The 24,443-nt window shown below is 45.2% G+C and overlaps 1 protein-coding gene across 21 annotated transcripts in view; it reads left to right on the top strand.

Annotated features, from left to right (window-relative positions):
• The window catches only part of nfasca (neurofascin homolog (chicken) a), a 45,792-nt gene extending 22,869 nt beyond the window's left edge, over window positions 1-22,923 (top strand). For 3 of the 21 annotated variants that reach the window (XM_057031068.1, XM_057031066.1, XM_057031067.1), the window contains 30 exons: window positions 1,331-1,348; window positions 1,761-1,866; window positions 2,674-2,870; window positions 2,960-3,082; window positions 3,385-3,555; window positions 4,341-4,388; window positions 5,902-6,013; window positions 6,174-6,358; window positions 6,441-6,572; window positions 6,909-7,052; window positions 7,177-7,288; window positions 7,495-7,661; window positions 8,301-8,448; window positions 8,603-8,727; window positions 9,329-9,373; window positions 9,762-9,863; window positions 10,270-10,467; window positions 10,616-10,686; window positions 10,877-11,099; window positions 11,201-11,316; window positions 11,395-11,605; window positions 11,781-11,903; window positions 11,992-12,165; window positions 12,471-12,497; window positions 14,065-14,370; window positions 14,876-14,998; window positions 16,701-16,850; window positions 17,412-17,540; window positions 18,434-18,503; window positions 21,050-22,923. In XM_057031068.1, coding sequence (XP_056887048.1) covers window positions 1,331-1,348; window positions 1,761-1,866; window positions 2,674-2,870; window positions 2,960-3,082; window positions 3,385-3,555; window positions 4,341-4,388; window positions 5,902-6,013; window positions 6,174-6,358; window positions 6,441-6,572; window positions 6,909-7,052; window positions 7,177-7,288; window positions 7,495-7,661; window positions 8,301-8,448; window positions 8,603-8,727; window positions 9,329-9,373; window positions 9,762-9,863; window positions 10,270-10,467; window positions 10,616-10,686; window positions 10,877-11,099; window positions 11,201-11,316; window positions 11,395-11,605; window positions 11,781-11,903; window positions 11,992-12,165; window positions 12,471-12,497; window positions 14,065-14,370; window positions 14,876-14,998; window positions 16,701-16,850; window positions 17,412-17,540; window positions 18,434-18,503; window positions 21,050-21,278 — 4,085 coding nt within the window. In that variant the 3' untranslated portion in view covers window positions 21,279-22,923. Of the gene's footprint in view, window positions 1-99; window positions 965-1,330; window positions 1,349-1,760; window positions 1,867-2,673; window positions 2,871-2,959; window positions 3,083-3,384; window positions 3,556-3,861; window positions 4,081-4,340; window positions 4,389-5,901; window positions 6,014-6,173; window positions 6,359-6,440; window positions 6,573-6,908; window positions 7,053-7,176; window positions 7,289-7,494; window positions 7,662-8,300; window positions 8,449-8,602; window positions 8,728-9,328; window positions 9,374-9,761; window positions 9,864-10,269; window positions 10,468-10,615; window positions 10,687-10,876; window positions 11,100-11,200; window positions 11,317-11,394; window positions 11,606-11,780; window positions 11,904-11,991; window positions 12,166-12,470; window positions 12,498-14,064; window positions 14,371-14,875; window positions 14,999-16,700; window positions 16,851-16,966; window positions 17,070-17,411; window positions 17,541-17,723; window positions 17,825-18,433; window positions 18,504-18,733; window positions 20,440-21,049 lie in introns of those variants that run through there. The other 18 variants (XM_057031076.1, XM_057031074.1, XM_057031069.1 and 15 more) reach the window with 18 other exon arrangements.
• Window positions 22,924-24,443: the final 1,520 nt, after the last annotated feature.

The raw sequence follows: 24,443 nt of genomic DNA, 5'->3' as shown, positions 1-24,443 counted from the left end.
TTTTTTGCATCCCTAGGTATGTGTTCATAATAGTATGGCCCTCGGAGGACTTTATAAAAATTGAAATGGCCCTCAATATGAAAAGGGTTCCCCACCCCTGGTTTAGTGAAAGGAGAAGGAATGAAGAGAAGCCAGCATGGTCATGTGACCTCTGTGGCTGCAGCATTCTGGATCAGCTGGAGGATCTGACTGACAGAATTCTTCAGACCTCCTGAAGCTAACAGTCCAGCCTGGAAGAGCAGGTGCTAGAGGAGCTTTCAGCCTAATTTTGAGTCAGTCTGATCTGATCTTTGGAAGGTTACTCACATAAAAGCTGCTCCTGAAGATATTTTGGTATCATCATGGCAAATAAAAAGATGTAGTATTATTCTGATAAATCAGTTCCTAACGGACAAAAGGTCAACCCCCCCGACCTTTCAACCCTGAACTCCTGATGCCCTACTGATCTGACATACTTCCGTTTCTCACTCTCATTAGACGCTGATGTCTCCTCTGTTACCGTTTCATGTAGAAATAGAATCAGTTGCTGACTAATCAGTTGGATTCATTCTGATCACATGACATTAAACCGTAAAACACAAATGGTTATTTGATGCAGTGCGACACCAGATGGAAGCTAACACAATGAGCCGAAGGTGTAATCATGGAGATCCCCTCTCCACCTCTGTTCTACTGTTCTACTCTGTTCTTCATCAATAAAGGTGTTATTGATGAACACAAAGTCAAGGTCCTGAAGGAAGGTCATGTGGTCCTGTGTGGTGTCTCTTTATCTGTGTCCCAGAGTCGTTTGGGCATACAATCACTCATTCACCTCTGGTCAGCCTAAACATTCAAATGAGAAAAGAAATAACTGCTTCAGTTAATGTGTTCACATCTTTATGCCGCACCAATGCATAACCCCAACTTACTGTGTCGTCTTTCTTCCTTACCCACAATCTGCTGCTTCTTCCGGATCTGCCTACAGGTGAGTTCTTCAGTGTAGTTTCATTTGCTCTCTAATACAGATGTTTAGGTATGCTAACGCGCTCTGCTTCAGTGGCTCTTGGCGGGGTTGAACCTCGAGGTTCTGATCGTATTCCTGCCTGTATATCAGAAACACGATCCCCTCCCTCCATTAGGGGGCAATGTTGGCCACTGAGTCTCCTGTTCACAAACGTGACAGCTACATTGGATCAACAATCTACGACTATCAACTCCAAAAACAGTTGGGAGCCACTGAAGCATGACGTGTCGGCCTCTGTGTTAACGTAGAACCATGAGCTCTAATCAGATTAATGATGATGTGACGTCTTTGTCCCTGTCTGTTTCTGCCGTTACGTTGGACTAACAGCAAAGATCCTGCAGGACCGTAAGTGTTTTCAACGATGCTGTCTCTGATCCTGGCCTCTTTTCTGATGACATAAACTCAACGACAGGAAACAGCAAAAAAAAAACCAAACAATCGATACGACTATTAAACTGATCACTAAGCAATGTTCATGTATCACAGAGTAATATCTGGTGTTGATTACCAGCTCAGCTGACAGCTGCTAATTATCCCTTTGCTAGACAGGGTTGGGTCACACCTTGGCGGATGATAGAAATACATTTAGTTGCCATAGCAACTGAATACTGTCATCACAGCGCTCTTCTCTGCACTGAGATTAGCTCTGCTAGCTTTAGCAATGTTAATGTTTGCGTTTTCATAAACTTGGAAACTCTGTATGAGGTGTGTGTGTGTTTGTGTGTGTGTAACCTTCTCCTTGTCACCTCTCTCCCAGTGAAACAGCCCCCCACCATAGTCAAACAGTCTGCGAAAGACTACATTGTCGACCCCAGAGATAATATCATCATTGAGTGTGAGGCCAAGGGCAACACATTACCAACGTAAGACGCACACACACACACACACACACACACACACACACACACACACACACACACACACACACAGGATTACATCACAGGGGTATGACCAAGACAGGACAGTGGGACATTGTTTATTTGAAGACAGACTCACACACACACACACACACACACACACACACACACACACACACAGACAATCTCTCTCTCTCTCTCTTTCTCTTTATTACGACAGCCTTTGTGTACCAATAATGAGCTCAGTCATCTTTTTATGCTCATGAAATATTCAGTCAGTGATTCTTCATATGTTCATTACAAATGAACACCTCCTCTCCTCTCCTCCTCCTCTCCTCTCCTCTCCTCTCCTCTCCTCTCCTCGAGAATTTAAAGTAGAATTTGGAAATAAACTTAGTTTTAAATGTCAATTTTTGTAAGATGCCAGAACACCTTTAGAGCACTGCCAGGTACCCTTCAGCAAGGTACCAAAGCCACAACAAGGGGTGGACCTGCCTTCACCAGTATGTGCATTAAAGTGCTCACGAAATGAAAATCCATTTCTCCTCAGGAGAGGAGGGGAAAGTAGGGGAACTGAATGAAATGCTGCAGCAGTCTGGTGAATTTAGCATCTGCCTTTCATTTTCTTTGAGACTGTGATGACATCACAACTAAAAGTCAAATTGCACCAAAAAATAACAGTTGTGAAGTCAAAGTTGTATGAGTGTACCACCAATTCATGTCCTCGCACTGTAACCGAATGCCACTCAGCGTCAGGGTATTCCTTGTTAAAGACAGTATTGCAGTATTTTGATTGTAAGTTAATTCTTTCAGGTTCTCATGGCGGAGGAACGGAAAGTTTTTCAATGTGGGAAAAGATCCAAGAGTGACGATGCGAAAGCGCTCGGGAACGCTGGAGATCAGCTTTCGCCGTGGGGGCAGACCAGAGGACTACGAGGGAGAGTACCAGTGCTTTGCTAACAATGAATTAGGGGTGGCACTGTCCAATAAAATCCTGCTTCGAGTCTCTAGTGAGGACACCTTGCCAAACATCCACCTTTCCTTGTGCCCTTCCAACATTACTTGTGCCATGTCTGATTTTCTTTGTCTCAACCTTCAGAGGCTCCTCTGTGGCCCAAAGAGGTTCTGGATCCGGTCCTGGTGAATGAAGGCTCGCCGCTGATCCTGCCATGTAATCCCCCACCAGGCCTGCCTCCTCCACTCATCTTCTGGATGGACAACAGTGAGTAAAAATGAATTTAAAAAAGTGGGAGCACAAAACTGGTTGCAGTGGCAGCCGAGGCTTGTTGTAATTTTGAAAAGATTAAGATTAAGATTAAGATGTACTTTATTCATCCCCGTGAGGAAATTGAAAGGGCCTGACTGGGAAATTGTAGCCGTGTTACCAGTAAACAGAACACCTCAGACCAGTAGGATTGTGCTGCAATGTGCTTGTGGATAGATGGCAATAGCTGCAGCGTGACACAGCGTGCAGTGTTAGCTCAGACAGGGATTAACTGCGTCCCTTCACATGTCCTCCTACAGCGATGACTCCAATCGTTCAGGATAAGCGGGTATCGATGGGTCTGAATGGTGATCTTTACTTCTCCAATGTCATGACCAAAGACGCTCTGAATGAGTACAAATGCAACGCCCGATGCCGCCTGACGCAGACCATCCAGCAGAAGAACCCCTTCATACTCAAAGTTCAAACCAGTGAGTGCTCTCCCACATCCCACACACACAAACACACACGTGCGTACATACATTTAATGAAATGTGGCAGCACCCCCAGCTGGTCTTGTTCAGTCATGACAAGAAGTTGCAGCAAATCCTGTGATTTTACTCTCCTCTGCAGGATGTAGAAGAAAACAGGCAGCGCCGATGTTAGCATGGTCTTCAACATTCACTTTGTTTACAGGGCACTCCAATGAGCCCATTATTGCCTCAATCCAACTATAACTGGACAACTGTAGATGCGTTTGTCTGACTGATATTGGAATCTGACATCTATCTGACATCTAAGGCACCTGGATGGACACATATGATAGATCAACTTTAGCCAGCATATTTACACATTAATTGGAGTTAAACTATGTGACGCATGTGATCCTGCTCAACAACCTCAGCACTGGCATCTGTCCCCGGAACAAAAACATTCACGAAAGCCGGTTGCAGAAGAAGAAAGCCATGAGGGAGCGCTAACCATCTCATCTGCATAACCAGTAACATGGACATTAAGTACGAGATGACCGATTCTCCATCTTCCTGTTGTTAGAGCTACTGATCTGCTGCCTGACTCCAGTTTATTATGTGACGATGTAGGTCAACCAAAGAGAGGCACTATTAACATGCTGAAAAGACTCAGATCGCCACCTAGTGTTTAGGAGGAGGAGGATATGTTCCAGTTTCTACAGTTACATCAAAGTCAAATTTTGTGTGTGTGTAAGGTTTGTGTGTGTTTGTACACACAGACTCATGAGAATGTGTTGTGTTTTCAGAGGAGGAGTTTAATGACACCTCTTACAATGACACTGACCTGTACGGTGGTGAGTCACTTCCTGTCCACCTACTTGGTCACACTCAGCAGTAAACTGACCAGCAAGCTAACACACTAGCATGCTAACTTCAAGCATAGCTAACCGTTCTGTGTACTTGCCTCTGAGACATGAAGCGACAGAGAGTTGATAAGGAGACTTGGTGGAGGAATGAGTAAGTTAGTTGACAAGAAATCGGACACTGAGAGGACAGAAGATACAGGAGATACAGCATAAGTTGAAGGTAAAGGCGACAAAGGTCAAAAAAGATGAAAACACTAAACCCGGAGATGGCAGGTGCTAGGATAGACAGTCAGGATGGGACAAGGATATCTATAGGTTTCTGAGGCAGAGAGATGGAGATGGGGAAGACCTGCAGTAGGTTAGAATGATGGAGATGGAAAAGACAGAGACACTGTGGAGAAGACAAGAGGCAGAGCTGGAGGTGGCAGAGAGGAAGATGCTGAAGGTTTCTTTGGGATTAACGAGGATGGAAAGGATCAGCAATGAGAACCTCAAAGGGATAACATGTGTTAGATGTTCTGGAGAGAAATGCTTTAGACATGTTCAGGGGAGAGACGGAGAATGTAATGTCAAAGTATGTGGAGCATGGAATGGCCTGAAGATCTGAGAGCAGATTTATGGATTTAGTTAGAGAGGACATGAAGTGCAAGAGAAAATGGAGAAGACAGAGGGAGATGGAGGACAGGATTCACTGTGTCAGGAACATCTAGAAGAAGAAGAGCAACCATGTCTGTTTGATAATACTGAGGTTTGCTGGGATCTATGGAGGGCCACTAAGGGCCAAAGGATCTATTAAATAAGGCCTGAATTAGCTCACGTGATGAATATTTAGGTGATCAATCTGTGTGTGTGTTTGTGTGTTCGTGTGTGAGTGCGCACACACGCTTCATGTTTACCTGCCACACAATCATGGACAGAGAGATTCTGGGTGTCCAGTTTCACCCAATGACGCAGATGAAAGCTGCTCATGCTAATACGTCTGATACAACATTAACTTACCCTCTATGCTCTTTACAACGTAAATACACCTGAATACATGAACAACATTAATGTTTGTTCCAAAAATGAGGTGAAAATAGCTCAGAAATAATTATGTGTTTACAGAGCTGGGGCTCTGCCTCTGCAGCCCTCTGATTGGACCAGTGAGTGTGGCTCTTACAGCCTGTTTCATTTTCAGAATCAAAACAGGAACATTTATCCAGTCTTAACTAATTCAACCCAAACCTCTGAGCTACCTGCTAACAGGGCGGTAATGCGGTGAAAAGTGTCAGCGACGTTCCAGTTTAGCAAAGCTGCCACTTTTCCCTGTGGGAGTGTTTAATGGAGGATAAGCCATCAGTCAGCTGACCTGTACCATGACTAACGTCTGCTTTTTGTCTCTGTTCCTCCAGCTAACATCCTCCTCACAATCTTCCTGCTCTTATCTGTCCTGTCACACAAGCCGGAGGGGTTCAAACCCGTGTCTGCTTTGCTCATTAACACCATCCATCTGTTCTTACAGGCCGGAAACTTCCACAGTCGATGCCGACGCTGTTGTCACCTGTAGGAAGTCAGAGCTCCAAGATGGTGCTGAGGGGACAGGAGCTGCTTCTGGAGTGTATCGCAGCCGGACTGTGAGTGTACACACACACACACACACACACACAGAAACACACACACACACATACACGGACACAAATGCTTGCACATACACACATGCACATACGCATAGAGTTTGGTGTTGAACTCTTTCTTTATTTCTGTCTGTCTGTCTGTCTGTCTGTCTGTCTGTAGTCCGACACCGAGCATTAAATGGTACAGGAAGGGGGGGGATCTCCCAGAGAGGAAAGTGAAGTTTGAGAACTTCAATAAGACGCTGGTGGTCATGGGTGTGTCAGAGGAGGACGCTGGTGAGTACGTGTGCATGGCCAACAATCATCTGGGCAGCGTGCGCCACTCCATCCTCGTCCAGGTCAAAGGTGAGGACAAGAGCCCAGCAATAGAAAAGTACATAAGTTGTGCATTTACTGTTAAGCTAACTGAACTTCCCATGTTGCTCAGCGGCTCCTTATTGGCTGGACAAACCGACCAACCTGGTGCTGGCCCCGGATGAGCACGGCCGTCTAGTGTGTCGGGCCAACGGGAATCCCAAACCCAATATACAGTGGCTGATCAATGGACAACCTATTGAAAGTACGTGAATGGACGAATGACTAAAGTAATAATATTTTCTTCGTACAATAAAGTCGAGAAAAGCATTTAGCTTCTCTCTGGCCAACAATCAGACCATCAACCAACAGCTCCATAAGCATCTAACACCCTTTCAAACCAAAAAATTAGAAATGAGGCACCTTCCACATTAGACGTTAGGATTTATTCCTGATGAAATGAGCCTCCTTTCATTCTATGGCTGAGGTCTACAGGTGGAAATAAGCCTACTGGTCCACAAAGGTGACCTTGAGTGGCACTTAAGTTGACAGAGGACACCCCACCACCAAGAGTTGGACTGATGTGTGTTTTCGTCCCCAGCTTCTCCTCCCAACCCGGGCAGACAAGTGCTCGGTGACACCATCATCTTCCGCTCTGTGCAGATGGGCAGCAGCGCTGTCTACCAGTGCAATGCTTCTAACCAGTACGGCTACCTGCTGGCCAATGCCTTCATCAGTGTCCTGGGTAAGTCATTGTGGAAGGGTACCCTGACGAGGGGTTGACGGTCGTGAGATATACAGTCAATTGGTTCTTTTATCTTGAGCTTCAGATGGGTGTAACTTCAGAAGGTGTGTCCCACTATTTGCAGATATGCCACCAAGGATGCTGGGTCCTAAAAACCAGCTGATCAAAGTCATAGAGAACACCCATACCTTCCTGGACTGTCCCTTCTTTGGGTCCCCTCTGCCAGACCTGCGCTGGTAAGCCCTCAAAGCTTGTCTTTGAATTGCTGAAAGAAAAACTCCCTGAGATCCAATGTCATGTTTTAGTAGTTACATTATCAGAAACCACCTGACAGTGGAGACAACAACATTACGCTACATTACACTGGTGTAAACCAATGTAAACTTGTTTACACCCATTTCAGGATCCTACCAATATATTTTCCTGTTTTCTGTGTCTGCAGGTTTAAGAATGGACAGGGCAGTGGCGTGGATGGTGGTCATTACACTGTCCACAACAACGGCACCTTGGAGATTAAACGAGCCCGGGCAGAAGATGAGGGCACGTACACGTGCGTGGCCAACAACCTCTTGGGTAAAGCTGAAAACCAGGTCCGCCTGGAAGTCAAAGGTAAGACATTAGATCCCTGTGCTGCAGTCCCCTGACTTTTTCTGTAGTTTAGCATGTGATGTGTTATTGTCCCGTGTGCATGAACCTTTGATCACCCTATTGTGACAGAGGAAATTTCAGTGGATTTCCTACAGGAGAAATCTAAGGAATTGTCATGCTTAAACTTGCACCTCCTGAAAAGAACTTCTGGCATGAGAGCGATGGTTTGTTTACTCTAATTGAGCCTTATTGTGCTTCACCTGTACCTCATGCTCCACAGAGGAGATTTTGTGACAACAAAGAGGGCAGACTTTTTTCCCCATAGTAGGACACAGTCATTGGCGCTTTATCTGACCCAGTGGGAGGCTACATTTTAGGTGTGTCCTCCTTATGGGCACTTTAGCATGTTATGCTGCGCCGAAAGAGAGGCTATCGATAATGTTTGAACTATTCTAAGGACATACTGGGTCACTTTCTAATGCCCAGTTTCACCTTTTGTGCCTTTAATATGTTGTGTCATTTGTACTTTCTTTCTTTCCTTCTTCAAAGACAATGTCCATTCTCTAGCTTTGTTGAAGCAGGCCAACAGGAAGCTGCTCTGCTGTGGCCTCAATCTTCACAGCTCCTTTTGTGTTTGTTTTGCACGTTAACGTCACTCAGAAGCGACTCGTATAATCGGGGTCCCACAGCACCAATCAGCCGTCAGGGGCTCCACAGCTCGCTTTGAGTGTCAGGTGAAGTCTGACCCCAGCCTGCCCGTCACTGTCACCTGGACTAAGGATGATAAGCCTCTTAATGTGGGCTGGAGGTAAAGACACTCACAGTAACTATAACAAACATCACAGTCCTCTTTTTAAACCTTTCAGTGTCCCTGTGCTTAAAGCGGATGCTGCCCCTGGAATTGTACAGGCAATGGTTTGTGAGGTAGACAATAACTCCACGCACCTGTGTTTGTGTCTCAGGCTGAGGAAAGATGAGGACTTATTGAGCATCTCCGCTGTGAATGAAGGCGACGAGGGAATGTACACGTGCACTGTTAAATCAGAGATAGACGCGGACTCGGCCTCGGCTCGACTTACGGTGTTAGGTACCCTCCCGTGGTCGGCAGATCAATCCTTCCAGATACAGCTGTGTTTTTACAGTTTTGTGCCTTCATACTGAAATACAGCATGTCTAATAAAACTCTCACATAGCTTTCTCTATTAACTGATTCTATAGTGCGCATGCCCATTATTGTTGAACTTTTTACATTTGAGCCTCTCTGATAAACTGGACATTAATATGCAGTTTCTTATTTGGTCAAACTACTGATTTTAGTCACTTTTATGAACATCACAGTAAATGATTCATTAAAATTATTCCTTGATCAATTTCCAGACCAACAATTAAGATTTGACTACTGAAAGTCATCTTAAATCCTAATTCTAGCTCTTGCAGCTAGCTTCTTTACTGTTTTATAGCCCTGAGCTAACATTAGCATCTCCTCAATAATTTAACATTCATTTGGTTTTTCAGAATGTTTATTTATATTCTGGAATAAATCTTGAATTAGTGAAAAGTCTCAAATGTAAAAACTGAATTTGTACTAAATAGAGCTGTTGTGATCCCTTGATGCTGATTGGCTGCTAGACTAACATTCAAATTGTAACTTTTACACTCACTTCCTGGTTCTTGACCCTGCCCCACAGAGGAGGCCTCCCTCAACCCTTCAGTGTCTAGTGCCTTACCTCCAGGTAACTCAGGTGGACATCTCTCTGTCTTTTTGTCCTTTAGTCGTCTGCTTGCCCTATAATATTTTACTCAGGTTGATTTAGTTTTCACCATATAAATATCCAAGGTAGTTTTCTGTGTCAACTGGACTGTATTTCTTCTCTTTTAAAGATGTTTCGCCTTCTATCCAGAAGGCTTCTTCAGTTCGGAAAAATACCTTGAATAACTATGATGACCTGGATGATTGAGAATCTTTTTTTTTTGTTGTTGTTTACATGTATCATGATTCATCCTGTCAATCATTCCAATTGATTTGAAAAGTGGAATTTTTCTTCAAGTTGACTATTTTTGCATTGGAAAGTACAGTAGGACATGAGCCCATTTTTGACATGATTTCTGGCTTCTACACAGGTCGTCCAGACCCCCCTGTGGAGCTGGATCTGTCTGATCCGGCTGCCCGCAGTGTTCGACTCACGTGGATTCCTGGGAATGAGCACAGAAGTCCGGTTACTCGTGAGTATAAAACCGGTTATAGATTTAATGCATGTATCCATTAGCTGAGCAGAACCCCTGGAAGTTCTGAGGAACCAGACTCACAATAGCAGCTAAAAATACAGCCGGAGTTTTTCTTCATGCGTGTAGACGTCATCTGCTAAAACTTAGTTTTTAAACTTCTCCATAGATCAGTACTCCCCCTTTGTTTGGGTCACTATTTTTTGTCTTTACTCAAATAGCAGAATCAAACCAATGATCCCTTTGTAATATAAATTTAGCTCGTATTTCAAGTGTGTGTTCTTAATGATATGAATCGTTTTGAATTGTAACACTGCCACATGAATTACTGTAGTAACGAGGTGAACGTACAAATAGACCTGGACCCTGAACCATGACAGAACGCGGAACATGCTTCTGTCCACAGATTTTCTGGTCCAGTTTGAGGAGGACCGCTGGGAACCAGGCCAATGGCGGAACATGTCTTCTTACCCAGGACACCTGAACTCCGTCATCCTGCAGCTCGCTCCCTTTGTCAACTACCAGTTCCGTGTCATTGCCATCAACTCAGTGGGCCAAAGTGAGCCCAGTACTCCATCACCCCAGTACAAGACTAGTGGAGCTGGTGAGATACATCTCATGTATCTGACTCTTGAACTTATACTAACCGAATGAAACGTGTTCCACAACAAAGAAAGCCAATAGGGTTAAATCAGAGATGAACGTTGGGCTCCAGAGATGTTCTCGAACTGAAAATATTTGTGTTGAATCAGCTCCAGATGTTATTCCAAGAGGACTTCGAGGATGGGGCTCCATGAAGGACAATATGGAAATCACCTGGGAGGTAAGAGCTCATGCATCAATTCAGAATTATTTGGAGGGTAATGGAAAGTTTGCACCTGGGTATCAATGTTCTAACCTGTGCATACTTTCCATCCAATCATCCCAGCTAATGTATAATGGATACCAGAAGGAGCTATAATTGGAGCAGACATAACTTTGATTTGAAAATTGATTTCATTGTTTTTGTCCAGCCTCTCCTTGATCTGGAAAGGAACGGAGCAAACCTCATATACAGTCTTTGGTGGAGACGAAAGGACATGTCAGAGGACTGGAATAATGTGACCACAGCTGGGAACAAACACATGGTTCACAGCACAGAAACATATGTGCCTTACGAGATCAAAATCCAGGCCGGAAATGAGTTTGGATCAGGACCGGTGTCCAACGTAGTCGTCGGGTACTCGGGAGAGGACAGTAAGCAGATGCACTGCAGCTAAATTGCCGCAAGCTAATAGATTGGAATATTTTTTCATTTCTGGTTAATTGATTTTTTTTCACTGTATTTTCTTGATCAGCACCCACAACTGCTCCCACTGACCTGCGTGTGTCAAAGGTGGACAGCACTAAGGCCTACATCCACTGGAAACCTGTGGACCTGAAGTCTGTTCAGGGAGAGTTCAAGGAGTACCGGGTTAGCCAGAGAGAAATTTACTCCACAATTGGCTTTTGCTCCTGTCTACAACCCTTGTCTGTTGTTTCCTTTTTCCAGCTGTACTACTGGCGTGATGCCAGTCTGGTTCCTGGTCTGGAGGTCAGTAAGGAGAAGCAGATCAAGGGTTTCTATAGCACTGTGTCAGAGCCATCCAGTCTTCTCAGTGAGCTGCTGCCTTTTTCTAAGTACAAGATGTTCATGGTTGTGGCCAACACTCGCTACGAGGGTCCAGCGAGCAACACGGTGGAGTTCACCACAAAGGAGGGAGGTGAGGACTACACCAACCAATTCCCCCAGATTGTCTTTTGATTGTCTTGCAGATAAATGGAGAAAGAGCCTAAAATGATATCAGCAGAGTATATTGATATTTATCTGAACGGCCTACTGGTCTTTAATGATACTACATCGTAACACACCTGCTTGGATTCATTTAAATATTTTAGTACCAGATATACCGAGGCTATTCACCATAAACTGGAAGAATCTTGACACTATCCAACTGAAATGGGGCAAACCTCTGGAACCCAACGGTATTCTGATCGGCTACCAGCTCAAGTACCAAACTGGTGAGCTACTGTCCAACTACTGAAGTTAACACTCTTGGGGCACTGCTCAGCTGACCAATCTTTTTCCTTTATCTTTTTTTGGGAATAGTTAATGGCTCCAGGGTGGGCCGAGCACAGTTTGAGACTTTCCTGCCTAATGTGACAGACTTCACCCTCCGCCTGCCAGACCGTTCTACTCGCTACAAGTTCTTCCTGTCCGCTGTCACCCAGGTGGGCTCAGGGGAGGTCTTTGCCGAAGAGATGCCACGTTCTGCCAACGAAGGTGAACTCTTCACCCTTTCTGCCCCTGAAACAAGCTCACATCTTCTCTTTGTTAGAGGAAATGCAGCAACAGCAGGACAAAAGTTCCAAGATTGTTTTTAAGGCCTCTGATGGTGTGGGAGTGTGTGTGTGTGTGTGTGTGGGGGTGTGGGGGTGTGTGTGGGGGGGTGCGTGTGTGCGTGCGTGCGCACGCACCTGTGTGTAGGTGGAGATGGGACTGGTTCTGGGATAGGGAGAAGAAAAGGTGTCAGATGTTGTATTAGTGCGTGTTGTCCCTCCTTCACTTGTCCTCTCTTCTGTTGGCAGAGAACTTTACTGATGCTACAGGTTTAGGTAATCATGAGGAATGACAATCATCTGTCCATCTGTCTTTCTATCCCCCATCAGCAACTGCACTCCTCTCCATTGGGCAGCACAGCAGGGGGAGGAGGTGCATTACTTTTAAACCTGACCTGATCCATAGTTGCTATGGAGACCAAACAAACATCAAAACATCACAATTTAGTCAAGTTCAGGACCGTAAAAAATCTCGAGCAGATGTGACGTCCCAATGTGTGAGAAACCACGCCCACAAGTGTAAGCTTTCCTCCATGATGGCAGCAGTGTCACGGACAGGTTGACTAGGACCCGAACGCAGGCCAGGACACAGTGGTAAAATGGTCAAACAAGCTTTATTTACAGGGGGGAGGGGGCACACAAAGAACACGGAGCACACAAGGAACACGAAGGCAGCCCTCCAGGGCTGCGGAACACATGAGGGACACGAGGGCAGCCCTCCAGGGCTGCGGCGCACACGAGGGACACAAAAGCAGCCCTCCAGGGCTGCGGAGGGCGCAGGGAACAGGGGCGGCCCTCCAGGAGACACGAAGCTGGAGCGGCCCTCCAGGAGACACAGAGCAGGAGCACACAACAAGCGAGACAAACAGACACCCTGACTAGACGAACAGAACACCCTCACAAGACAATCCGAACACCCTGGCACTGCCAGGCAGGCACAACCTGCTTAAATAGGCAGCACGATGTAAATTGCCTACAGGTGCGCCCGCCAGCAAGTGCCAGCTGCCACCAGTTGTGCCCCACGCCACCCCCTGCAGCACAACGACCGACACAACCCAGAAACCCTGACAAGCAGAGAGGCACAAACAGACAATGTCGAGGATTTCAGACGTCAGTCAGTCAGTTTGTTTCTGTGATTCTTTCAGCTACCATCAGATTCATCAGGTATCCTACAAAATGTGGTCTTTGATGTCAGATGATTGGATGCACTCCTGAAGTGTCCTCCTTTCCCCTCTGCTGTCCACCTGTCCCCTCTGCTGTCCTCTTGTCTCCTCTGCTGTCCACCTGTCCCCTCTGCTGTCCTGTCCCCTCTTCTGTCCACATGTCCCCTCTGCTATCCTCCTTTCCCCTCTGCTGTCCATCTGTTACTTCCGGCTATCAGAAGTCATGTGGACTGTAAATCCAGGCTGTCTTTTTGTCTCCTCTGCTGTCCACCCATCCCCTCTGCTATCCTCCTGTCACCTCTGCTGTCCACCTGTCCCCTCTGCTATCCTTCTGTCTCTTCTGCTGTCCACCTGTCCCCTCTGCTATCCATCCGTTGCTTTAGGCTGTCAGAAAAGTCCTCGGGAGTGTAAATCCCAGCTCTTCTGTTTCCTCACTCTGGCCTCCCATTAGCTTCTGGTGCTACCACACCTGCACCTCACCAGTCAAGTTTACATACAATTTCCTGCTGTTGTCATGGCTACACTGTGTCCAAGTGCATGATTCAAAACAAACCTGTTCATTTGTAGTAGTAGCCTCCGTCCTCATGGTGTCACTGTTGTCTCAGTCAGAGTGCTGCTTGTGATGTCCTGTTTGATGTTGCCTTTAACTCTTTTCCTCTTCTCTAACTCCTCCCTTGTAGTCGAGTTTACTGAGTCCTCGGTGGCCTCGGTGCTCAGTCCGACTCCTCCTCCTTTTGCTCCTCCTCCTTCTACCATCGCTCCTACAACCATTAGTACCTCGACTCCAACAGCTGTGACTTCTACTATGTCCACTACTGTCGCGACCACCACCACTACCACTGCTACTACCACTACCACTACTACTCCTGCTGCCACTAGAGCTACAGCTCCTCCTCTCAGCAGCAGCAGTACAAGTGCAGCTGAGGTGACCACGCCCACCGCTCGCCCTGTGGTCACCACCAGCCAAACCACTCAGAGAGTGTTGGGTACTTGTCCTATTGTGGTGCTTCCTAGTGTTTGATTTCACCTTCAGAATTTGAAGGATAAGAAATGAATTTCTCCCACCTGACCAACCAGGATGCTTCCTCATGGCTGCATTCTAATAAGCTGCACTTGCTGTAGCGAGAGTGGGGAATTACTGCAGAATATCGGGATGCAGCCTGCAACATTCCTCCTGGTCAGGAAGTGAGACCCCCAACTTCTGTTTTTAATGGATTTTCAGAATGCTAATGTTTTGAGTAGCCCAACTTAGCTAATGCCAGCCCACTCTAAAGCAGACACACCCTTACAGCTGCGTTTCATGAGTTGAAGAATTCCCTGGAATTTTCTGCTCATGAACATCTAAGGTCTGGTTTTTGGTGGACTGTAATTTAACTGCAGTGGAATCAAGACATTGCAGCAGTCTGATAGAAGCCTTATGTGTGGTTTTTGTAACTTTGCCCCCTGCCCTTTAATCTTTCACCCCTAACCTCACCAATCCTCTCCATATAGTGGTCCCTGAGCGGGCGATCTGGAATGTGACGGTGGAGCCCAACAGTAACAACGCTAACGTCAGCTGGAGACACAACTTCCCGGCCGGCAGCAGCGAGTTTGTGCTCGAGTTCACACTGGATAGTAAGAACCAAACTGAACCCAGACTTGAACCATCAAGTCTGAAGCTAACGTCTACCAAAGGGACCCTGGGTGGTACCCTCATTGTTCTCTCAGTCCCTGCTGAAATTTCCAAATTAGCAGCATACTTGACTGTGGGTCGAGCGTGGACGAGCAGATAAATGAGAGACTGAGGGCAGACATAGCGGGAACAGGAGGATGCTGGTTCTAGTCCTGGCCAAGTCTGTCTGACCCTCAGTCATGCTTCCACGTCACATGTCTGTTTCTGTGTGCATTGTGAACATTGCACGTCGCGTCGGCCTGCTTTTGCTGAACCGCCAGTGCTAAGGTTGCTCATCCACTCGTCCGTATTTGCTTGGTTTTGTGTTGACCCCTGGGCGCCAGGATGATGGAGGGTGTTTGAGGGGTCCATGTATTTTTCATGTTCTCAGCCTGCAGTTTAAATAGTTAATGATGTCTGATGGGAGGAAGAGAAGGGACTGACGAGAATGATCTAATGGCCTCCCTAACCCCTCCCTCACCCCATCCTGGTTTTTAAGATCAATCTCTGACTGAAAGCAGAGGTCAGCCCCCTGCACTTCCCCCATGACCTCTACTATGTTCAGTCTTGTGTAAATCTTCTGCTGTTGTGTGCAGTTACTTTAACTTTAGAATGTGACATTTGTCACTTGCAACATGGATCGTTAATTCATTTGACCGCCTGAAAAATGTAATATAAACGCAAACACAACATGCTAACGCAGTGTACGCAGCCTGACCAGCCAGTATTTGGCAAGAGTTGGCTCTACTGAGCCAACATTCCTCTAACCAGTCAACAACCCTCTTTGTAAACAAGCTACCTTAGATTATTAGAGAGTAATGACTTTTTAATCTAAAAAAGATAAAGGAAATTTGACTTAGTTTCTCCGTGATCTTGGTTTCTACATGCATAGTTGACAATTTGTGAGTATTTGAATTTTTGTCTTGATCTATTATTTGAACAATTCAAATTAATTTGGTACTGTGGAGACACCATGATTGAACATCTTTGTGTTTCTACCGTAAACCCCGACAACCATTTGGTTTTGGGCTGTGTGTGAATGGCCGGCATGTCCTTTTCAAAAGGTGCATTAGACCTTTTCTTTGGCTGGTTTGAGGCTAGTTTTTCGTTGATAGCATGGCTTTGGAATGACCTCCTCTGGATCACCACATCAAAGCAGGCGCTGGTGCATGGTGCATGATGTCACCAGCTTCATGTCACTGTATCCTCAAGGTCATAGCTGGACCATGTCATGACTGGCTCATCTTTCCAGTGGAAAGATGCATGTTGTTGCCATGATCGTGCTAATTGATTGATTATTTTTAAGCTGGTGGAAATTGTGAGCCTTTAATAATTGAGAACAGCAATGCTAGCCACCCTACATGCAACTCTCTGGTACAACCGATAATCATTCTGCCCGTTTGAAACCACAGCTGCCCTTCATCTCCATCTTTCAACATTTATGGAGTTTTCTCAGATTCTAATCTTAAGTCTTTGAATGAGCAAATAACGAGGAAATAAAGCATGATGTGTCCTTTGTTAGGTTTGTAAATATCTCTGATGGGTGGGCGTGGCATTGTTAGCTGTCTCATTTGACATTCTGCTCTTAGAAAACATCACAACCCTTATTAGGGACTGCAGGCCACACCCCTCAAGTGTGATTGGCCAATTTCTTGTGTCTTCAAGGCAACAAGACAGTGAAAGCCATAACGGTGAAACAACAGCCCCCCATTACTGTGGCGGATCTGATCGCAGGTGCCATGTACCACCTGAGGGTTTACTCCCATGAGCTCAACAGCATCAGCAGCAAATCTATCAGCTTTAAGACTAAACCAGGTGAGACACTTCCTCACCTGGCCAGGTGTCACCATCAGGTGGGCCCCACTGGGAGCCTGTGAGCCTAAATGGCTGCGATTTTTGATGCGCTGTTTGTTCATCCCTCTGCCTCACAGATGTTTAGCTCCTTGACTTGAGCCGAGCGTGTAGGCATTGGCTAACTTTTTAAAAGCTTTGTGGCTGTGCTGTAAGCTGAAATGGAACTCAGTCAATGTTGGTGTATTTTAATGAAACTCAAGCGACACATGAAAATATGCTATTTCACATATTACCTCTTCCCTTCTGTGTTATTTGTGATACCACACCTGCTAGTATGATGTGTCATGCCTCTTCAGTGTGTATTGTGATTGTAATGTCATTTGTAGTTCCCGACCTGCAGAATCACGTGACACCTAGTGAGGAGGGTTGAGCACTGCAGTCAGCTGAAGGTCCTCACCTGATCAGGACTTTTGCAGTTTATCAATGAATCTAGTAAAAGTGTCTACAGTTGGGATTGGGTTGTCCTCCTGATCTTATGTACAAATATGATGGGACAAACTGGTTTGTCTTCTGTGTCTCTAGCCTACATAGACCAGGTCGATATCGCGACTCAGGGCTGGTTCATCGGTTTGATGTGCGCCATTGCCCTCATCATCCTCATCCTGCTCATTGTCTGCTTTATCAAGAGGAGCCGTGGTGGTAAATACCCTGGTAAGTAAGAAGATACTCTTTCATACCAACAGAACTTTTTACATTAAGACAAGGTTCCATTGATTTAGTTATAAACCTCATGATCCAGTTTTGGACCTGGTTCAGTTTGGACCTCAGGAGTATCTTAGTATTTAGAGCTTGACTATCTGGTGTTTCAAACTGAGTCCTGCAAATCTTTTACAGTTTGTGGGATGTGTAGCTGGAGGTTGCCCAGCCACATTGGCAGAATTAGGTGGGTGTCTTAATGTGATGCTAACAGCTAACTAACATCCACTGACCAAGTAAAATAAAGGCTGTTCTCTGCACTTATAGACTGTCTGACACAGATCATCAATAACTAATCAAACGCAGACAGCGGGTGCTTAAAACTGCCTATACCATTTAGTACAAGGAATTAAACATGCTAGCTGAGGGTGCTAAAGTCAGGAAGTTGTAGGCATTGGGGCTGCTTACTGCATATTTGTTGAAGTTGGTCAATTTTTTACATCGTGGACTTTCACCCCCAATGTTGAGAAAATGTAAATGCTTTTTAAGATCTGTGGTCTTGTGGTCTCGCCTTCTGTCTGACCCTTTGTGGCGTTAGCACTGTCTAAGGTGCCTGGATAGTCCTGATTGGCTGATGAGAGTCTGGAAAAGATGTAGAGGATAGAATAAAGTAGACTGTGGTGGGAGATGGTGCGTTATGGTAAGAGATTCTAGGCTATGGTGGGAGATGGTAGACTATGGCAGACCCCTACCCTGGAGACTAAGTATTTCTGTCAGATGGCCCTTTACATTTTTTTTCAGGAAGTACAGTGAACATTCCCCATATGTCTAGATTCTGAGATCTGAGGCAGGTTACATCCTTAAAGTTTGTTTGAGATGCAGTTTAATGCTACTTTCCTTCTCCATAGTGCGTGAAAAAAAGGATCTTCCACTGGGCCCAGTGGATCAGAAAGACCAGGATGGATCTTTTGATTACCAGTAAGTTGAGCAGCTGCTGTTCATATTTTTTTCTGGCTGCACCACACAAACAGGGATGGTCATTCATATGACCTGATCACCTGATGCGTTTAGGTGTGCCCCGGGTGTCCTCAACATTTCTGTATTCTGATTCTGGTCAGTGCATGCACAGGGTACTACAGTGTGTGTGCTGTCTCTTCAATACTGTAGTTTTCATGTTCTGTCAGTGATGTGCTCTGTGCTCTTTCCAGGTCCAACGGATGATCAGATATTCTTCCGCCTGATCAACAAGTCTGTTTGACTAACACCCGATTAAGCTGACATTTGCTAAACGTACTAATGCGAGTTCAACATTACAGTGTGAAACTACAATCATCACTGGCCAGTCTAATTCTAGTTTTACAGCTATACCCCAATCCTTGTCCACCAGATGCAACACTAACATCGAGACTGTTAAATATGGTTTGTTAATTACCGGTAACTCAGCTTAGCAGATGTGCACCTTAAAAGGGCCTTTTTGGCCTCTTAAGTCACTTTTACAGTTTCCTGCTCCTGACTGTTGATAACTGACGTGTCACTATTAACCAATCAGGTGAGCTGAACGCTGTGACAACAGTGTTGGTGACGAATGCTTATGTGATTGGTCAGAGATTTGGGGTGGGCGTGTCTAAAGCGGAATAGTGGAAGTGTCTTTTGCTCTAGTGGACCAGTCAAGGTACAGGTTATGTCAATGGATCCAAAGAAAACACAAAATCAATCTGCAGATGAGCCCAAGGAAGAAGCAGGAACTGGATTGTCTCAAGATTCCTAGCTTAGGGGCCAACTTCTTATCCATTATACTCTGTGGGTATCCGATGGCAAAAGGATCTTGCCTGAATCAAGGGCCAGTTGATGGGAGAAACAGAACTAGAAATGGAGCTCACCACTCATCAGGGACGTAGCACATGTACAATATATGCATCAATATTTCCAGTTTCCTTCCAGCAGTTTCTCAGTCCCCCTCCACCAATCGTTCAGTCCCCCCCTCCACTAGCATTTCTCTCCCCCTCCACCAGTGTTTCAGTCTCCCTCCACCAGTGTTTCAGTCCCCCCCTCCACTATTGCACTCCCCCACCTCCAGTGTTTCAGTCCCCCCCTTTGCTAGTATTTCACTCCCCCTCCTCCAGTCTTTCAGTTTCCCTCCACCAGTCTTTCAGTCCCCCCCTCCGCTAGTATTTGACTCCCCCTCCTCCAGTCTTTCAGTCCCCCTCCACTAGTGTTTCAGTCCCCCCCTCCACTAGTATTTCACTCCCCCTCCTCCAGTCTTTCAGTCCCCCCCTCCACTAGTATTTCACTCCCCCTCCTCCAGTCTTTCAGTCATCTTTGGCTTGTCAGTGCTGTAGGTTTAGTTACTCTTTTCTCATGATGATTTTTTTAATGATTTTTTTTTTTAGTCAAAGCGTAAAAGATCAAAGTAACTAGGCTGCTATTCTCAGATCAGCTAAAGTCTGAGGAGACACATTTAAGATGTGTTTAAGGAGATGTGGTTAAGTGTCAACTGCCAGCAGATGGCGGTAAGGGAACATGCATTGCAGAGCAAACAAAGAGGGGCGGGGCCATCATATGACCCCTTAAGCCAGGAATGGATTTATGCCACAGAAAAGGTTTAGAGGAGAAAGCAGTATGCTTCTGTCATGCTGGCATGAAGCTCACACTTTAGGACACTTGAGGACACTCCTGCCACTTAGCTTCTGTTGGATACTTTAATGCACTTTAGCCCAAGTTGTTTTTAATCCTTTCTTGTCAATATAAGAGAAAGAAAAACCAATGCTTCACTGACTGCTTCCGTGAGAAATTCTAAATATCAGCACAATGATATGTGTATTATAACAGCATTGACAAACATGCAGGTTATATTAATATGCCATTAATATTGATATTGTAATACAGTATATTAATAAACTGACCAGCAAAATCACTTCTTTAAGGATGAACGTCTGTGGACACTTCTGTCCATCATTGAGTCTCTGCTGAGGTAAACTCTCATACAAGAAATCAAATCAGTCAGCTCTTTATTGTACTTTGGTGTTTATTTCACAACTTTATCATGGTAAAGGTACAATTGAACCATGTCAAATCGCTTTATTTTCACATGATTTATTTCTCTATTTCTGTTTACTTATTCATTTTTCTCTGGTTTGTTTTCTATGTTGCTTTGATTGTAAATTTTATAATGTGTATTTTAATATATTTTTACTTATATAAAAACTGTCGAGAGAAGTGGTGTTGTTCAGGCACTGATGCTGACGCTTCCTCAGGTTTCTAAAGTCTCTACGTGTTTTGGATCAAAAGTATAAAAACACGTGAAGATTTCAGCTCAATCTGGAAATCACTGAACTATTCAACAGGTTTAAGCATCAACTGATCAGGTCTATGATTCAATTTTTAGAAACCTGATTAAAAGTGTTGTTACATCTTCCATCGTCTTTGATTTAATGTTGATGTGTTCTCCGAAGATGTTCTCAAGATCTTTTTGCTTGATGTGTTTATGAACTTTAGTGTTAAATATGTGAATTTGTCCTCCACAGCAGCGACGAGGACAACAAGCCTCTGCAGGGCAGCCAAACTTCGCTGGATGCTAATGTGAAGGAGAGCGACGATAGTCTGGTGGACTACGGGGAGGGTGGCGATGGACAGTTCAACGAGGACGGCTCCTTCATCGGCCAGTACACAGTGAAGAAAGACAAAGACGAGACGGAGGGCAACGAGAGCTCTGAGGCCACCTCCCCTGTCAACGCCATTTACTCGCTGGCGTAACGCTGTGGCCTTGTCATGGGGCGCGCATGTAAAGACACACGGGCACACACACGAGTTTATTAATGTCAGAAACACATGGATCAAAGAACGGCAGGACGTCTGTAGATTTCCCTCCATGGACGAAGGAACGCAGGAGCCCAATCCAACTACAAGCCTTTAATCCATCCCCGCCTTTGACCTTTCTCAGCCTTGGTGGCGGCAGTCTGACAAGTAGACCACGCCAGTTTTCCGCCGTCACCAAATGGAGGAATCAGTTTGTTTCTGCTACTAAAACACCTTAAGCATCAGTACCTTCAAACCTCAACGTAGCATCAGATTTGACGCACACATTTCTACCCTGGATCAGCAGGATGTCCACAGACGTGTTTATCATATTGATATTTGACGCAGTGCCAGACGGCTGAATCTCGTAAGTCGCGGTACGCCTTCTAGTGCCACTCTAAACTATGCACTCCCGCCTCATCCGTTTATTTTTGAGTGCAGTTGGTGAAACTCATTTCTGTGCTTTTGTTGGTTTCAAGCGCCTGCCGACCCCATGCTCCGCCCTCTGATTTGAGGCCCCATTTACCGCGCCGTATCGCCCCATTCAGTGTTCAAAATGGCCGCCGCTAAAGCCCAGCCCAGTTATTTTAAGGTGAGCATTGTTACTTTGGGATGGCTAGTTCTGCTTGGGCCCAGTCCCCAATTAGCATGAAAGCTAATGCCTGCTGCAGTTCTCTTCTTGGGGACTTGAACGCAGTCTGACAGGTGAAGCTCGTGCACAGCAGGGGGCCCATTACTGCAACACCTTAATGAATACTGGCCGTGCATGTCATCGGTAACATGCGTTTAGGACTAATTGATGATCCTTTCTCTGCTGCCCCTCTACAATAAACGTGGTACATGATTGGAGGGATGAAACCTGACGTTTGCCTGCTCTCCATCTCGCCTCATCCTCGTCTTCTTCACATTTATGTCAGAACAGAAAATTAATATTGTTTATAATTATTTCACATAAACCTTGTACATGTTTACATGTTGTCATGATTATAAGCTGTTTGTAAATATTTAAATGATTTAAACTGGGTTTTTTTTCCCCATAGAAAAGCTTTATTAAAACCAGATCCGAGATTCTCTCACACACACACACACACACACACAAAACCCGGATGGAAGTTTCAGTTTTAAGAATAGGACAGATGCAGACTGATAGCATCATGCATGCTTGTGAGCCGCAACCTAATGTTAAGGGGCAGAGCTAAATGAAGCGTCAGCTTGGCAGGCGGCCATTTTGAAACATTAGGTTTCACTCCCCTAATTTTGCTTCAGTGTTACTGTTATGTTTGAGGTTGTTAGTTTTAATCCTGCACTGAGAGAGATGAAGGAGGTCAACGTAAAGTTGAGACAGCCTCGTTCCATCAGGTGTTTCCTGACTTCCTCTTCCTCCACTGACCGGGGAAGTCTCATACTGTTTGGCTTTTTCCATTCTCACAAGCATCTGGTTTTGACTGTGTGAAAGGACATGGTGGCCACGTCTCGCTTCAACAACTAACAGCTTTTGTAAAGTACATACTCAAGTATATTCCACATGTATGCGTGTACGATGAGATGTTGCAAGATCTGCTAGTGACGCCTTCTTTATAGTAAAGCTATCTCTCTTTCTTTACCTCCTGCTGACTCATCTCTTCTTTATTTTCTCTGACAAATGAAGGAGGACAAATGTTTTGGACTTCACAAGTAAATGTTCCACCAATCATCAATAGATCGCACCTGACTATAAGCCACACCACCCACATTTCATAAAATTTAAGAAAAAGTACACAATAAAGCCACACCTGACTATAAGCCACACCACCCACATTTCATAAAATTTAAGAAAAAGTACACAATAAAGCCACACCTGACTATAAGCTGCAGGTGGCCACCTTGAAACATGAGATCTTTATGGTTCACAGCAAAATTACTTTATATGTTTAATTACTAAACATGCTCGCAACACAGATGTAATGCATCAGTAAAATGAAATAGCCATACCGGCTTTTTTCCAAACTTTTTTGTAACACAGCAGTAAAATGACATTCCAGTAACATGCCAACCAGCTCTTGATCGTTAGCATTTAACTTAAAAGCTGCATTGTCAGCATTTCTTTGTGTGTTATCCATGACGAAGGTGTGTACATAATGCTCATTACCGTATCTCTTCAACCTGTCTTGCTCATGCGCTGCCTGAGCGTCCTCTGGTGGCCGGCTGGTTGTTAACACACACACTCACACACAAGTGAGGTTGGTCTGAAGAGGCGAATATCAGAAGTTCTAGGTGAATCAGGCAAAGCACCTGTTAGGTTCAAACTGTTCATATAAAAATGCTGTAACTACTTATTATCACTCCTGACCAGAACCCTGACCTACTTTAGCTGATGTTCTATCACCTCGGGATAGCAGGGGACGACCTGAACATCCTGTGACACTCCATCCCCCATTTTCTTATATGTTCCTTTTGTATATATCATGCTTGTTTTATCATGTGACGCTTATGCTTTATCATATGACTCTTACACTTATGCTTATTGTAATCTTACATGTTCGTGTGCTAGTATAAGAATAAACCTCACCAGGGCCCACACTTGTAGCCCACACTGCAGACGTGTGGTTGCCCTTGCAGCAAGTAAACTGAAGCTTCCGTCTCATTCCTCTGATGGCAACAGCACGGGAAGAAAACTGAACACTTTCTCCCCAACAGCACCAAATTTCACTATTGCACAATTCGTGCTGCCCGGCTTGCGCTCACATCCTTTGATGTCTGATGTGAACGTAGCTTGTGAAGGCTGCTAGCACATACTAGTGGTGCAGGTGATTCTCTGTTAGCCAATCAAAGCACATGTGTCTAGCTCCACCCACAACTCCTCCTGCTGTTGTGGATGCCAAGTGTGCGACCCATGCCAAACAAATGCAGTTTGCAGGTGGACCTGAGCCACAGCCAGAATAAAGTTTCTCTCTCCCAACTGTTCAGTTTGTTCAGACACCCATCTGTAGGAAGAGTCCTTGTGGACCCAAACTTCCTTCCTGTGAGACTCTTACAACCAATAAATGAAGCAGACCTTTTGTTCTAGCCTTGTTCAGATATGTGTCGTGCTACACCTCCGTCTTTCAGGAAGTTCTTTTGGACCTCATGATCTCATTTCTACCC

This window comes from Takifugu flavidus, chromosome 4 (genome assembly GCF_003711565.1).
Source record: "Takifugu flavidus isolate HTHZ2018 chromosome 4, ASM371156v2, whole genome shotgun sequence".
In the NCBI taxonomy this organism is placed as follows: domain Eukaryota; kingdom Metazoa; phylum Chordata; class Actinopteri; order Tetraodontiformes; family Tetraodontidae; genus Takifugu; species Takifugu flavidus.
This window is presented reverse-complemented; position numbering and strand designations above follow the sequence as displayed.